Below are 15,766 nucleotides of genomic sequence, written 5' to 3' on the forward strand. Positions count from 1 at the left end.
CTTTGATTTAAATCAATGTCTTGATTATTTATGATTATTTAAATTAATGAGAATGAAGATGAATGTGCAATTAAGAGGCATGCTTAATTTGTTTAATTTGAATCTTTTTGTTTATTTTAATCCCAGTTATGGATTGTTGATGGTTTTTTTAATTGTAATACTAACAGTTCCTGAATTGAGCAGTCCTGCTCGATTTTGCTTGAATTCATTTGATAACCAAATGAATGTTGTATTTTCTCTTTTTTGATAACAAAATACATTTTTTAGTTGTTTTCCAACATACACTGTAAAATGTTTATTTTTTAGATTTCTTGAAAATTGTAAAACGCAAATTCTTGACCAAAATAGACTGATGAAAATATTATTTTGTATTTCATTTTTTCTTGAATCTTTGGTTCTTATTTTGTTGAAACATATTGTAAGTTTGATATTTATCGAGAAATCAACTTACAACATGTCCTGTTGCAAGGTTCTTTTTGTTAAGGGCTGGATCGAAGGGCAGGATCAAGTGGTAGGGTTTGGAAATATGAGTACAACATGTAATAAGATGGGCAAACTGCAGCTATTTTTCCCCATTACCTTAAAGTCGACTAAGTTTTGATGTCCCCTCTCTGATTGAAAGGAGTAAAGGCAGTGTATGAAATAAGTCCCGTCCAACTGCCCGAGACGGGCTAGATTTCTGACGGTCTAAATTTACAGCCAGCCAGCCCGATGGTCTGGTAATTTTTTAGATATTCCATACATCTGAGTAAATTCACCATATCTTGGTGTCTGGTCTGGTTGAGTCCATTTGGGGCTGGTAACATTTTAAAGTTACCAGCCCTGATGTCTGGCTGGGTTTTTGGCTTATTTCATACACTGGTCAAGGTGCCTCATGTTGGTTGGGGCCCCTTCAATAGCTTGATCTTTGCACTGAGATGTGCAATTGCCATGGTAAAACATAGGCTACAGTTAGTCGTATAGCTTTGTGGAACTGGACCCTGGACCCTGATTACAAATTGATTGTACCGCTAAGACGATCGTAAGAGCAATCTTTCAACACAGACTTACAACAGTCATAGGGCTGTAATCACTTTGTGGAACTGGACCCTGATTACAAAGTTATCGTACTACTAAGATGATTGTATGAACACAGACTTACAACAGTCATAGGGCTGTAATTACTTTGTGGAACTGGACCCTGGGCCTTGATTACAAAGTAATTGTACCGCTAAGACAATCATAAGAGCAATCTTTCAACACAGACTTATGACTATCGTAGGGATGTGATTACTTTGTGGAATTGGTCCCTGGGCCCTGATCCACTAAGTAATCGTAGTGCTTAAGCGATCGTAAGACCAGTATTTTAACACAAACTTACGTCATAGAGCTGTGATTACTTTGTGGAAGGTCCCTGAGCCCAGATCACAAAGTTATCTTACTACTAAGATGATCGTATGAACACAGACTTACGACAGTCGTAGAGCTGATTACTTTGTGGAAGGTCCCTGAGCCCTGATCACAAAGTTATCTTACTACTAAGATGATGGTATGAACACAGACTTACAACAGCCGTAGGGCTGTGATTACTTTGTGGAACTGGTCCTTGGCCTCTTTTCACAAAATGATCTCAGTACTATGATTAAAGACTGTTTAAGTGTTGGGGTTACTGTTGTCTTTGTGCTAAGATTGCTTTGTGAAGCCAAGCCCAGTTAAACTGAAGTTAACCTATTCTGAGCTCTTGACAGCGTGAGGCATACAGTATTTTCTGTCCTGAACATTATGACGATCGGTCAATTCATGCTCAGAAACTTGTCTTATTGTAAGCACGGTTGTTTTATTAAGTTGTTAATTTTAAATTGTTGAAAATTCCACAAATTAAGCATCCCTCTCATCATGGCTGTAGTGTTTATATATAGTTTGGTATAGTGAGTTTTTAACCCAAAAATGTTTGGAAAAAATCACAAATCTTGTGATTTGATAAATATTTGTATCAAAGTCGAATGGTTGTGAAGACAAATACCGAAACCTCCTTGTGTCCGTAACTTGCAGCTGTAGATATGTGTATGTGAAAAGGTGTATCTGTTTAGCCTTAGGTTGTATGTTCACTCAACTCGCTGTCTCACACATATATATCATTATGTTATCACCAGTTTTATCTGTCATTTATTTTTGTTGCGTAGTGTAGATCTCTACTCTTAACCATGAAAAATTTACAGTGGTTCTGTCTTGGAACCAGAAGCAAGAGGATGTTGATCATACTGACATTTTGGCATTGAAGTCCTTTGTGTGGATGGATGTCTTTCTTGTTCATTCATGATTAAAAATTAGAAATTTGAATCTTGTGAAAATAAATTTTTATATTTTCACTGCAGGAAAGAAATGCTGAAAAATCAATAACATTTTTATAGAATTTTTAGAATTTCTCAAAAATCTCTCTATGACGTCTTAGTATTATGAAAGGAAGTTGCTGCAATTTGTTTCTGATTAAACTTCTTGTAGTGTTCTAGTTTAATTTCGAACAAATTTTTAATTGATTCAGCAGAAAAAAGGATGGTATGATGATGATGATGATGATGATGATGATGATGATGATGATGGTGATGCACATTTTATGTTTCAAGTACAGTTTCAGAACATTATCAAAGACATCACACATCTTCAGTGCCAAAATGGATGTTGATGTTTTTCCATAAGTTAAAAGAACTATCTAAGCCTTATTTGGTGTTAGCCTCTTGTCATTTTCAAAATTGATATCTTTCCTGTCTTATTGAGTAATTTCAGATAAAAACCAATAAACTGAATTCTGATTGATAATTGTGAATTTGAACCAGTGCATGCTGGTGCTAGCTTTTTCCTTTAATCCATTAACAATACCCCAGAAGGGCTTAATCCTGTGAAAGCTATTTGGTGGCTTAAAGCTAAGGGACACTGTCAAAAGTTCTGTCAGCCTTTTTTTTTAACTTAAGCTTCACATGGTGTCGATGTATGACATTTTCATACAAATTTCATTAAAATGCCAATATTTCGTGAAAAATGGCTTTAGAACTTTTGACATGACCCCTTTGTTAGTTTCATCCATCATGTTTCATTGCAAACCAAAGATGCGTCCCAGGACACGGGGCTTGAATTAATGCTTTATAACTGAGAAATATATTTTATTAATTGCTTTGGTGGCTTTTGCCGATCGGCAAGTGTTGAGTTTGATCAGTGTACAGTGTGCAAAGTTGATAGACTGTATACCTCCTTGCAGACAATCAGTAAATCCAATAAACAAAACAGTTGTGGTCTGTTCTGTGTTTTTTTCACGATATTTTATTGTATCTTTTGCCTTGTGTATTCATTATAAAACACTCGTTTCAACATGTAATGGGGACATCCGTTTGGCACGGTTATTTGGAGTTGTCCCCCTTGTCAGTGTCCTTGTGTTCATCAGGGTGTTCAGGGGCGATGGGGCAGCCTGGTGGTTAAAACGTTCACTCGCGCCGATGACCTGGGTTCGATTCCCCTCATGGGTATAATCAGTGAATGAAATAAGTTCCGTCCGACCGCCCCCGACGGGCTAGATTTCTGACGGACGGTCTAAATTTACAGCTAGCCAGCCCGATGGTCTGGTAATTTTTTAGATATTCCATACATCTGAGTAAATCCACCATATCTTGGTGTCTGGTCTGGTTAAATCCATTTTGGGCTGGTAACAGTTTGAAGTTACCAGCCCTGTTGTCTGGCTGGGTTTTTGGCTTATTTCATACACTGGTATAATGTGTGAAGCCCAATTCTGGTATCCCCTGCCATGATATTGCTGGAATAATGTTAAAAACAGCATAAAACCATACTCACTCACTCAAAACAGGGCATTCAGCTCGTTTGAAATTGGCGAAATTGAGTTTGAGTGTGGCACATGTGTCGCCCTGATGTCCTGACGCCAACCCAACGTAATAGGTCACTTGAGGTGAACCCAGAATATAGAAGGAGTTGACTGCCAAATGTGTTCCCAATCCCTGCCAATTTGCAGGCCATATGATCTTGGCCAGAAATGTTCTCTAGTACTTCGTGATTTTCAAAAGTGCGCATGATATTTGGATCTGATGGTATTTTGTTGTGTCCCAATGTGGAAGAGAAGCGTGAGTGAGTTAAAAGTTAAGTCACGACTGCAATATTTCAGCCATATTTCGGTGACTAGAACAAGTCATACATAAATAATACATTTTAAGACTAAAATCTGTTGGCAAAAACTGTAAAAGATCTAGATTATCATACATTTACGTAAAAGGTAGCATTAAAAGTAGTGATGGAAAAATCAATATGGTCAAACAGGATTATTTCATCACAAGAGATGCAAAATGGAGGAACCTCACCTTTTAATAAATATTTTATTATTATAGCATGAACCGGGATTTAAATACACATGAGCATTAATCAGGTGAAAGCACCACTCACTTTTTATGTATTTTTATTTATGTTGTATTTGCTTTAAAAACCAAATTCCTCATCATTTTATGGATTTCTGCAAAAGGTCGATGACGGCTGCAGAACAACGAGGTCAAGTGTTGTCATCGTTGTATATTTAACGACTGGCAATGGGATAGTTATCAAAATGTGATACGACGGCGGTATCCTGAATATCCTGATGATAACATTGAACACTCAGTGTCCCAGGAACTGTGTTGAGTTCCAAATGGCAGGAATACGAAACGCACCCCACGCCATCACCGAACCAACACAAAACAAATCCAACTATTGATTTAATTTGTAAATTCAATTGCCGATAATCTGATGTTGCAGTCGTTGCACAGCTGCAGGTAATCTGAAGCTGCAGTCGTTGCACAGCTGCCGGTAATCTTAAGCTGCAGTCGTTGCGTGGATCAAATATTTTTAAACGGATATCAAACGTGATCGAGCAGCCTTGCGAAGCGTACGTAAAATACTGCTATAGGTTTTGGAAACGTTTCATGGGTGTCTTTAATTATTCACCCCAAATTCAGAAGGTTTGGTTTGTTGTGTAACGCCGCACTCAGTAATATTCCAGTAATATGGTTTCTGTCTGTAAATAATCGAGTCCGGACCAGACAATCCACTGGTCAACAGCATGAGCATTGATCTACCCAAATGGGATACGATGACATGTGTCAACCAATTCAGGTAGCCTGACCTCCCGATCCCGTTAGTCACCTCTTACGACAAGCGTGGGTTGCTGAAGACCAGGGCCTAGATTTTCGAAGCTCTCTTAGCGCTAAGTGCCATACCTTAACATTAACCGGACTAAAACTAAAACTCAACGCCGATGAGATTAGATATATGAACTGTTTACAATAATATCTGCTCCTGACGGCTTTTACATTTGTTACTCAATTACACATTTAAATACAAATGAAATCCCACTTTTTTAATTCGAAAAGTCAGCATCTTGCAGTCGTTGCATGGCTAACCGACAATGTTAGGGTGGGGGTTCTTCGTCGTGTGATGCTGGTTCTGTGCAGCTTGAAGGAGACGCGGCAGTGTCTGCGTCCATAAGGTGACCCGGTCCTTGTAGGGCTTGGATCCGACGGACATTGTGGTATTCAGCAGTAGATAGTGTTCCCCTGGCTCCGAGAACTGAGGCCAAGTCTGGTGCAGGCCATACTGTACAGCGTTGTTGGGATCACTGTAAAGTAGAAACAGCCCTCAATGATTATCAGGTCACTTAAAATATACTAGGCGCTTAAAGAAACTGCATACAAAAATTTAAAATCTAAACTGATCAAACCTGTGTAGACACATAAGGATTTAAACTCAGAGATTAGTGACATGTATCCAACATGCATGCACGTGCCACGTTCCGTGACGTCAGTGGGTTCGTCCTTGAGACGTGCAATACGTTGTTGCACGTGCATTCCGCGAAAGAAAACAGCAAATGAATGCCACACAATACTGTCACTTTGGAAAGCTCAACCCCTGCCCTTGCGATCGTTCAAAAAAATTAAACGGTTATTGAAACGCATAGCATGCCAAGGCTCACGTCTGCACAACGTCATGAGGCCATTGGGGTGGTCCGTGGGGGAATGTCTCAACGACAAGTGGCTGCACATTTCCACTGCCACCAGAACACCATTTCTGCACTGGTGAGACGCTACCAGAATGCAAATGACGTCATCGATCGGCCACGTTCTGGACGTCCACGTGTAACAACGCCAAGACAGGCAGGATAAGGGTGACCTATCTTCGCCACAGGTTTCAGACTGCAGTGATGACTGCCCGAATCATCCCAGGACTTCGCCGTATCCACCCCAACACAGTTTGACAACGTTTACGTCATCACGGGATCAGACCACGACGTCCCGCCATACGGCCTATCCTGACACAACGTCATCGACAAGCTCGCCGACTGTGGTGCCGAAATCATGCCCGCAGACCCTTGTTTTGGTGGAGAAATGTTGTTTTTTACAGATGAGTCCAGGTTTAACATTTCCCATAGTGATGGACGTCAACGTGCCTATAGACGCGTGGGAGAACGTTATGCACAGGCCTGTGTCTTGGAGAGGAATCGCTTTGGTGGTGGTTCCGTGATGATTTGGGGTGGAATAACAGCATGCCAAAGAACTCCTTTGGTGATTGTTCAGGGCAACTTAACTGGTGTGGGCTACAGGGATCAGATTCTTCGACCTGTGGCAATTCCTTTTCTGCAACGTCATGGCCCTGGGTTAACATTCCAACAGGACAATGCCCGCCCTCATACGGCAAGGGTTGCTATGGATTACTTGCAACACCACAACGTTGACTTACTGCCTTGGCCTGCAAATTCACCGGATCTCTCCCCGATAGAGTATGTTTGGGACGAGATGGATCGACGTCTACGCCGTCTTCCTCATCCGCCAGATAACGTCCTTGACCTTGCAACACAACTCGAGAGAATCTGGCGTGACATCCCACAAGCCTTCCTTGCACGTTTGATAGGCTCTATGCGTCGTCGATGCACTGCTGTTCTCAATGCCGATGGTGGACATACCCGTTATTGAGCTTGTGACATGGTCGTTTGACCCCTGTCCCGCTTGTGGACTCGTCATTGTGATTGACTTTTCAATTGAAATTCTCCCAAATTGTTATGGTCTCATGATCCCTCCATTAAAGTTTATATGTACCTTTGACATTGTTATCGTACATATCAACTGGGATAATATTTTGACAATGCACAGTTTCTTTATGTGGCTAGTATAGTTCACACCATTCAGGTGAGCTACATAATGACACAAGAGCCTGAAGTAATAATTTCAAAAGTGAAACAAAATATGTAACTTTGATCATTGGAACATTGCTTGGTTGCAGCTAGTCAAGGATAAGGTAAGTACATATGACCAAATGCAGTTGGTCAATGTACTGCAGCCAAGGTTATTTATCAATAAGATCAGGACATGAACATAGACTATGGATACTCGCTTTAGAACGACCTCAGAACTTCACTGACATTGCGAGAATTACACGGCTAGGTGCAACTCCAAAAGAATCAAAGGAATGTCTATGCGGAACAGTTGCTCACGACATTATGAAACATGTTTTTATGTCATGCAAGTATAACCTAGTAGAAAGGGATTCCCTATTTGAAAGAATCTGTGACAACCTTGACAAAGACATTTTGTTAAAATGTGGATGGAAGACGATGATGTATTCCTGTCATTCCTCCTTGGAGGGTTATCTGACCACTGTAAAGATGTATTAGTTGTAACATTTGGTCAGAACTGGTGGTAATCATTAGTTCCTCAGTTCGCAGATGGGAGAGAATACTCCGGCAATGTTCATAAATACCTACATATCTTTCACAATGGAACAGCACTGTATAATTCAAGTACTAATAATTTTCTGTACTGTTGTTTATCAGATAAATGTAATCTTCATTTTATGGAGGAAATAAAGAATATCTATCTATTTCCCATTTGTCAAATGAATCTTGGCTTTAATCAAATGAGCTTGAAATTTTTTTTATAACAGTGCAATGACTGTCTGCTGGGGATAGGTGCCTCACTCTGGGAGTCTGGGTTCAAATCCCGGATGGGACTCAACCTGACAAAACTATTAAAATCTGTACTTTAGTCAGAAAGTGTAATCCCAAATCCCAATCATATGGGAAAACAATGCAATAGAAATACATTGTGTGTTGCGGAAAGTTTAGCGTATTCTGTAAGTGTAAGAAGTTTACTATACACATGTATTTCAATGTGCCCATCCATTGCTTACTCACAACACATTTGCACTCTCATCCTACCTTACTGACAGAATCAAACCAACAAAGCTCACCGCATTCCATACAAATGTTCATGAAGATTATTTGGCGAACATACCCATGATGTCTTTCAGCAGTTCCAAACAATCAAACGATAATGTCTTTCTCCCATTCTGACACTTTCAAACTAAATTCGTCCGTCGTATTTCTTACAACCATTCTTGTAAAAACGTTTTACCAAACATACCCATATCTTGCAAAATCTGTCAGCAGTCCCATCAATGTTTGTGAGAGCTTCCTTTCCGATTCATCTGGATCTGTTGAACTGATGGGGAAAACCTTTGCGAAAGCGCCCAAGATGGCTTTGCTGAGACCAAAAGTGTAATAGAGGTCTTCGCCATGATCCATCCCCTTGCCATGACCGCTCATAAAGGATGGGATGTGGTCAAACACATACATGTAGGTCTTCTTCCCCGTTTTCAAGTTGCTGCTCAGCTTTGAATGCGCTCTCGCAAAGAGCGTCCCTGGGGCAACCATTCCAGCATCACCAAGAGTGTTCATTACTGCCTGAAGAGTAACGCTATGACTTTGAGAGGGGGCATACACCTTCGCTACGGCCTGTGTCATGTCAGAAGAGGATGTTCCGAAATAAACCTGAAGAACCTCTGGGATGAAGGTGTTCCTGTAGTATGTCTTGTTTTGAACTGATGAGGATAATGAGGAGTGGAACAGATAATCAGCTGCTTTTGAAAGTCTCTTGAACAGCCCACCTTCATTGCTTACCACCGACACCATGCAGTCCAGATTTTGAAGCCCTACCTGCTTTAGATAACCTGGGGAGCTCATTAGTAACAACGGGTCGTCTTTGACAAATATCCCATCAATAGTAGGTACAAAATAGAACTCGGCTAATGCTGTGACGGGTTCATTTCCCATTGGCCATGATGCTGCAGCCAACGTTTTGGCAGGCACGGTCCTCAGACAGGCGATCATGGATGCGGAATCGCTCTGGGAGGAACAGTTTACTTTATGAGCCAGTTGTCGTGCATATTTCAGAGAGTTCCTTGTGTGAGCCCATGAGGACGAAACAGACCCACTCTGCATGATTGTCCTCTGAAACAAACCCTTGGACCCTGAGTACAAGGCCTGGAATGCCACACTGGCGGATCCTGCAGATTCTCCCATGAGGGTAATGCTGTTGATGTCCCCGCCAAAAGATGCAATGTTTTTCCTAACCCATTGCAGAGCAAGATGTTGGTCCCAGAGGCCATAGTTTCCGGCTGACACATCGTCCTTTGTGCTGAGGAACCCAAGTGGCCCCAAGCGATATTGGATGGTCACCATTATTACCTGTCCATGGGCAACTATCGATGAAGGGTCATAGACGAAAGCATTCCCTCCAGTGAATCCCCCTCCATGTATCCAGACAATTACAGGTATGTTCGTGGTTTCCGTAATTGAGGCTGGAGTGAATACATTCAATGTTAAGCAATCCTCGTCCCCAGTGGCACCATGTCCAACAGTCCGCGTGAGAGTTTGAACGCAAGCTGGACCATACTTGTTGGCTTTGAAGGTGTGATTAAACCCAGGATGTGGTTTGGGTGGCTTAAACCGTCTGCTCCCAGTAGGCGGAACTGCGAAGGGGATTCCTAAGAATGCATGATAAGGTGTCCAGTCCTCGGTGACGTTTGAGGTCCCCTCAACTACACCCCACGGGGCGTCTATGACAGGCAGGGCATTAAGGTGTTCGAAGGCTAACAGCAAAGTGAAGACCCCGATGACAACCATCGTGTTGGATTCAGGAACGACCACACTTTCGGGTTATTTTATGTGCCAGTCACTTTCTGTGATTGTATAAATAGCTGAAGATATGCAAGATACACCTATAACCTCAATTTAAACTGCAATATAATATGTGCCAGACACATTGCACAATTCACATGTAAGCAACTGATAGTGAGGGAGATTAAGGCTGCTTTGTGGCTCCTTTGTGTAAATTTTCCAGATTCAGAACTGGAAAGGATTTGCTCTCTCAAACCGAGAACAAATACGCCTCGACGCTGACTGGTTGATCAGACTGTTCATCTGACCGGACCTCCTTGGGAGGGCTTGTCCTATCATGAGGGAGAATGATATTGAATCATGGTAACACATGTGGTTTTAAAGTTTCACCAACAATAACCTTGCAAAACATAACACACACGTAGAAAAAACATTCTTTGTGAAACCGACTGACAGACCACCTGAAGGAATGGGATTCATTAATGAACCCATCTCTGTTCCTGTAAATATTTCACTCCATGCAGGTGAGCTGCTATCCTCGTATTATGTCAGACCTACTGTATAATTATCAAACACAACACAAAAACCTTTGTTTTGTTGAACCTGTCCACAGGAAACATTGATCACAAAGAGGGGAGCATATGTGGTGAAGTCGTCAAGGGAACAACTATCCACTGCCCCAAAACATGCAGCAAATTCATTGTGATAAAAGTCAACGGTCGGTCAATGTCATCACATTGACACGATGGTGTCCGCAACCTGGGTCACATCGGGCTTACTCCCACATTGAGAGCAGTGTTCCACGCTCCTCCTCGGTTTGTTGGTAGTTTAACGCCGCACCCAGCAGTATTCCAGCTATATGACAGTGGTCTGTCAATAATCGAGCCTGGACCAGACACTCCAGTGATCAACAATATGAGCATCGATCTACACAACTTGGATACGCTGACGTGTGTCAACCAAATCAGCGAGCCTGACCACCCAATCCCGTTAGTCGCCTTTTATAACAAGCATGGTTGCTGAAGATCAATTCTAACCCGGATCATCAAGGGTACACCTCGTGGGCATTCCTGGGTAGAATATGTCCCCAACAAACTATGCTGGTCATTAGAGGCATCAAGTTTGCTCAGGTGGAAAGACTTGATGAGTTGGATTATTCCATATATCAACATTGGAAAAGTGAAAGAATTGTTACAGATATTACCTGCAACATATTATGGACCGAGTGAGTCAGAGAGTATGGTTTCAGCTATATCAAGGCAGGGGCCACTCATTGTACCCATCTTGGGAATCGAACCATGGTCTTCCGGTTGATAAGTAACGTTGTAACCACTAGGCTACCCAGCTGACCATATTTTGGATTGGGTCCAGCGAGTTATCATAAGCAAATCTTAAACAAGTGAATACCACCAACTAACGAAACTTTCCTACCTTTGGAAAACGACCATTCGTTCTGACTCCGTTCTGATGCAAACTCGAATATGAACAGGCTAAAATATTGCCGAGTTGGACAGGCTAACAAGCAATGCATTTGCACTCTGATATCCTACCATTTTGACACAATCAAGCTAAAATAGATCATCGCACTGCCTAGATTTTTCTGATGAAGAATAGTTGGTGAACATACCCATATCTTGCGAAATCTGTCAGCAGTCCCATCAGTGTGTGTGCGAGCTCCTTTTCCGATAGGTCTGGATGAGATGTACCGTTGGGGAAAAGTGTTGCCAAAGGAGCCATGATAGCTTTGGTGAGACCAAAAGTGTACATGAGGTCTTGGCCATGATCCGCTCCCTTGCCTTGACTGCTAATAAACGATGGGACGTGGTCAAACACATACATGTAGGTCTTCTTCCCTGTTTTCATGCTGCTTGTCAGCTTTGCATGTGCTCTCGCAAAGAGCGTCGCTGGGGCAACCATTCCAGCATCACCAAAGGTGTTCATTACTGCCTGAAGAGTAAAGGTATGGCTTTGAGAGGGGACATACACCTTAGCTACAGCCTGTCTCAAGTCAGTGGAAGATGCTCCGAAATATAGCTCCAGAATCTCTGGGACGAAGGTGTTCCTGTAGAATGTCTTATTCTGAACCGATGAGGAAAACGACGAGTGCAAGTGCTTATCAGCAGCCCTTGCTAGGACCTTATAGATTCCTCCTTCATTGCTTACCACCGACACCATGCAGTCCAGATTTTGAAGTCCTACCTGCTTCAGGTAACCAGGGGAGCTCATTAGAACCAGTGGGTCATCTTTGACAAATATCCCATCAACAGTAGGTACAAAATAGAACTCGGCTAATGTTGTAACGGGTTCATTTCCCATTGGCCATGATGCTGCAGTCAACTTCTTGGCAGGGAGAGTCCTCAGACAGGTGACCATTGATGCAGGACTGCTCTGGGAGGAACAGTTTAGTTTATGAGCCAGTTGGCGTGCATATTTCAGAGAGTTCCTTGTATAAGCCCATGAGGACGAGGCAGACCCACTCTGCATGACTGTCCTCTGAAACAAACCCTTGGACCCTGAGTACAAGGCCTGGAATGCCACACTGGCGGATCCTGCAGATTCTCCCATGAGGGTAATGCTGTTGATGTCCCCGCCAAAAGATGCAATGTTTTTCTTAACCCATTGCAGAGCAAGATGTTGGTCCCAGAGGCCATAGTTTCCCGCTGACACGTGGTCCTTTGTGCTGAGGAACCCAAGCGGTCCCAAGCGGTATTGGATGGTGACGACTATGACCTGTCCATGGGCAACTATCGATGAAGGATCATAGGAGAAAGCATCTCCTGAAACGAATCCCCCTCCATGTATCCAGACAATTACAGGTATGTTACTGGTTTCCGTAATTGAGGCTGGAGTGAATACATTCAGTGTTAAGCAATCCTCGTCCCCAGTGGCACCGTATCCACCAAACGCCTTGAGAGTTTGGACGCAAGCTGGACCATAACTGTTGGCTTTAAAGATGTGATTAAGCCCAGGATGTGGCTGTGGTCGCTTGAACCGTTTGCTCCTTGTAGGCGGAACTGCGAAGGGGATTCCTAAAAATGCATGATAAGGTGTCCAGTCCTCGGTGACGTTCGTGGTCCCCTCAACTAAACCCCAAGGGGTGTCGACGATGGGTTGAGCGTTGAGGAATTGCAAGGTAAACAACAAGGTGAAGACACCGATGAGAACCATTGTGTTGTTATGAAGAACGAACATAGTCTTGAAACTTAAAAGCTTATCTTATGTAACAGTCACGCGTGTTGTGCAATCGCAATGGTAGTATAAATAGCTTTCAAGATACAAGATGCCCTAGTTAACTCTTCTCTTTCTGCAATGAAGAATCAACCAGATACGTTCAACATAAGAAATGCTCACAAATGATAGTCAGCCTTGATTCAAGCCACTTCGATGCCTGTTTATGTTATTTTCTTCACTCGAACTTCAAAGGCTATGCCCTCTCGTCCCGAGAACTAATTAGACTAGACGCTGATTAGCTGATGAAGCACTTCGGACAAACCTCAGGAGAGGCACAACAGGAACAACTGCTTGCTAGCAATTCTGACCACATGTTCGCCTGAACAAGATTCGATTGTTTCACTCTATAAACATTCAGATAGTATTGATGCAAAATGCGACATTAAACAAAAACCAACCAAAATATTCTTCGTTCTTAGCCCCATTCCACAAGGCTGTCTTAGCGTCATGTCTGTTGTAAATCTATTTTAAAACATGGACGTCATGGTCATCTTAACACTTGTTTTTGGCTTTGTGAAACAATTTTTGTGCCCAGTTCCATTCTAAGCCTTAATACTATAAGTATTACCTGGGGAAAATTTGAGACATTTCTCATGGAATAGGCCTTACACCTGACTGCGAATTAATCATATTAAAGGAAGTGTGGTTTGCATGACTTCATTTTGAGTTGCTTGGCTTCTTCCACTTGTCCAGAGCCAGTCAACCCTTAAAAGGCAACAAATGCTTCTCAGTAAATTCTGGTCCATCGTTGATTATGAACTGGCTGGAAAATTGCGGAATGGTGCATAACACAACAATCTTAATAACAAAACATCTGCTCATCTCTTTGTAACATATCAACACATTCAAGCTCAAATAGTTCACCGCATTCCAATTTGTTCTTGTAAAGGATATTTAGCGAACATACCCATGTCTTGCGAAATCTGTGAGCAGTCCCATCACCGTATGTGCAAGCTCCTTTTCGGATTGGTCTGGCTCCATTGTACTGTTTGAGAACGTTTTTGCCAAAGCAGCCATGTAGGCTTTGTTGAGACCAAACGTGCACATGAGGTCATCACCATGATCCAGCCCCATGCCATGACCGCTCATAAAGGATGGGATGTGGTCAAACACATACATGTAGGTCTTCTTCCCCGTTTTCAAGCTGCTGCTCAGCTTTGCATGAGCCCTCGCAAATTGCATCACGGGAACGACCATTCCAGCATCACCAAGAGTGTTCATTACTGTCTGAAGATTAACGGTATGGCTTTGAGAGGGGGCATACACCTTAGCCACGGCCTGTGTCATGTCAGAGGAGGATGTTCCGAAATAAACCTGAAGAACTTCTGGGATAAAGGTGTTCCTGTAGAATGCCTTGTGCTGAACCGATGAGGATGACGACACATGGAACTGATTATCAGCTGCTCGTGCAAGGAATTTATAGATTCCTCCTTCATTGCTTACCGCGGACACCATGCAGTCCAGTTTTTGAAGCCCTACCTGCTTCAGGTAAGTTTGGGAGTTCATTAGCGTTAGCGGATCGTCTTTGACAAATATCCCATCAACGGTAGGTACAAAGTAGAACTCGGCTAATGCTGTGATGGGTTCATTTCCCATTGGCCATGATGCTGCAGTCAACTTCTTGGCAGACACGGTCCTCAGACAGGCGATCATGGATGCGGAATCGCTCTGGGAGGAACAGTTTACTTTATGGGCCAGTTGTCGTGCATATTTCAAAGAGTTCCTTGTGTGAGCCCACGAGGAAGAGGCAGACCCGCTCTGCATGACTATCCTCTGGAACAAACCCAATTACCGATAATCTGATGTTGCAGTCGTTGCACAGCTGCCGATAATCTCACGGTGCAGTCGTTGCACAGCTGCCGGTAATCTGAAGCTGCAGTCTTTGCATAACTGCCGATAATCTGAAGCTGCAGTCGTTGCAAAGCTGCCGGTAATTATAATCTGAAGCTGCAGTCGTTGCACAGCTGCCGGTAATCTGAAATTGCAGTCGTTGCACAGCTGCCGGTAATCTGAAGCTGCCGGCGTTGCAAAGCTGCCGGTAATCTGAAGCTGCAGTCGTTTCACAGTTGCCGGTAATCTGAAGCTGCAGTCGTTGCACAGCTGCCGGTAAACTGAAGCTGCAGTTGTTGCACTGCTGCCGATAATCTGAAGCTGCCGTCATTGCACAGCTGCCGGTAATCTGAAGCTGCCGTCGTTGCACAGCTGCCGATAATCTCATGTTGCAGTCGTTGACAACTGCTAATTATCTGAAGCTGCAGTCGTTGCACAGCTGCCGGTAATCTGAAGCTGCAGTCGTTGCACAGCTGCCGATAATCTCATGTTGCAGTCGTTGACAACTGCCAATTATCTAAACCTGCAGTCGTTGCACAGCTGCCGATTATCTGATGTTGCGGCTTCTTCACGGTGTGATGGGAGAGGCATGTCGGCGGAACTGCGTAGGGGATTTCTAAGACTGCATCGCAGAATGTTCCAGCCACTTGGTGCAATTCACATTTTTACAAATGATGTAACATTACAAGAATGTTTCATAATCACACCTGTCTTTGAAATGAATACACAGTTATAGCACTTGTGCATGTT

General features: G+C 42.8%; 2 protein-coding genes across 3 annotated transcripts; both read right to left on the reverse strand.

The window, feature by feature from the left end:
- Window positions 1-5,350: 5,350 nt before the first annotated feature.
- LOC124287311 (cholinesterase 2-like) lies at window positions 5,351-13,159 on the reverse strand. 2 transcript variants are annotated; one of them, XM_046723809.1, is made up of 2 exons: window positions 11,583-13,159; window positions 5,351-5,623 (listed from the first exon to the last, which is right to left on the reverse strand). In XM_046723809.1, exons 1-2 carry the CDS (start codon window positions 13,145-13,147, stop codon window positions 5,404-5,406), a joined length of 1,785 nt encoding a protein of 594 aa, XP_046579765.1. In that variant the 5' UTR covers window positions 13,148-13,159; the 3' UTR covers window positions 5,351-5,403. The 2 variants fall into 2 exon arrangements, with proteins under 2 accessions (XP_046579765.1, XP_046579766.1); XM_046723810.1 differs by lacking the exon at window positions 11,583-13,159 and adding an exon at window positions 8,421-10,002.
- Window positions 13,160-14,080: 921 nt separating this feature from the next.
- On the reverse strand, window positions 14,081-14,950 carry LOC124287088 (bile salt-activated lipase-like). Its single transcript, XM_046723566.1, has one exon. It carries the CDS (start codon window positions 14,948-14,950, stop codon window positions 14,081-14,083), a length of 870 nt encoding a protein of 289 aa, XP_046579522.1.
- Between the last annotated feature and the right edge of the window lie 816 nt (window positions 14,951-15,766).

Source organism: Haliotis rubra, unplaced genomic scaffold (genome assembly GCF_003918875.1).
Source record: "Haliotis rubra isolate DU_JTF1 unplaced genomic scaffold, ASM391887v1 Scf4, whole genome shotgun sequence".
NCBI classification, from domain to species: Eukaryota; Metazoa; Mollusca; class Gastropoda; order Lepetellida; family Haliotidae; genus Haliotis; species Haliotis rubra.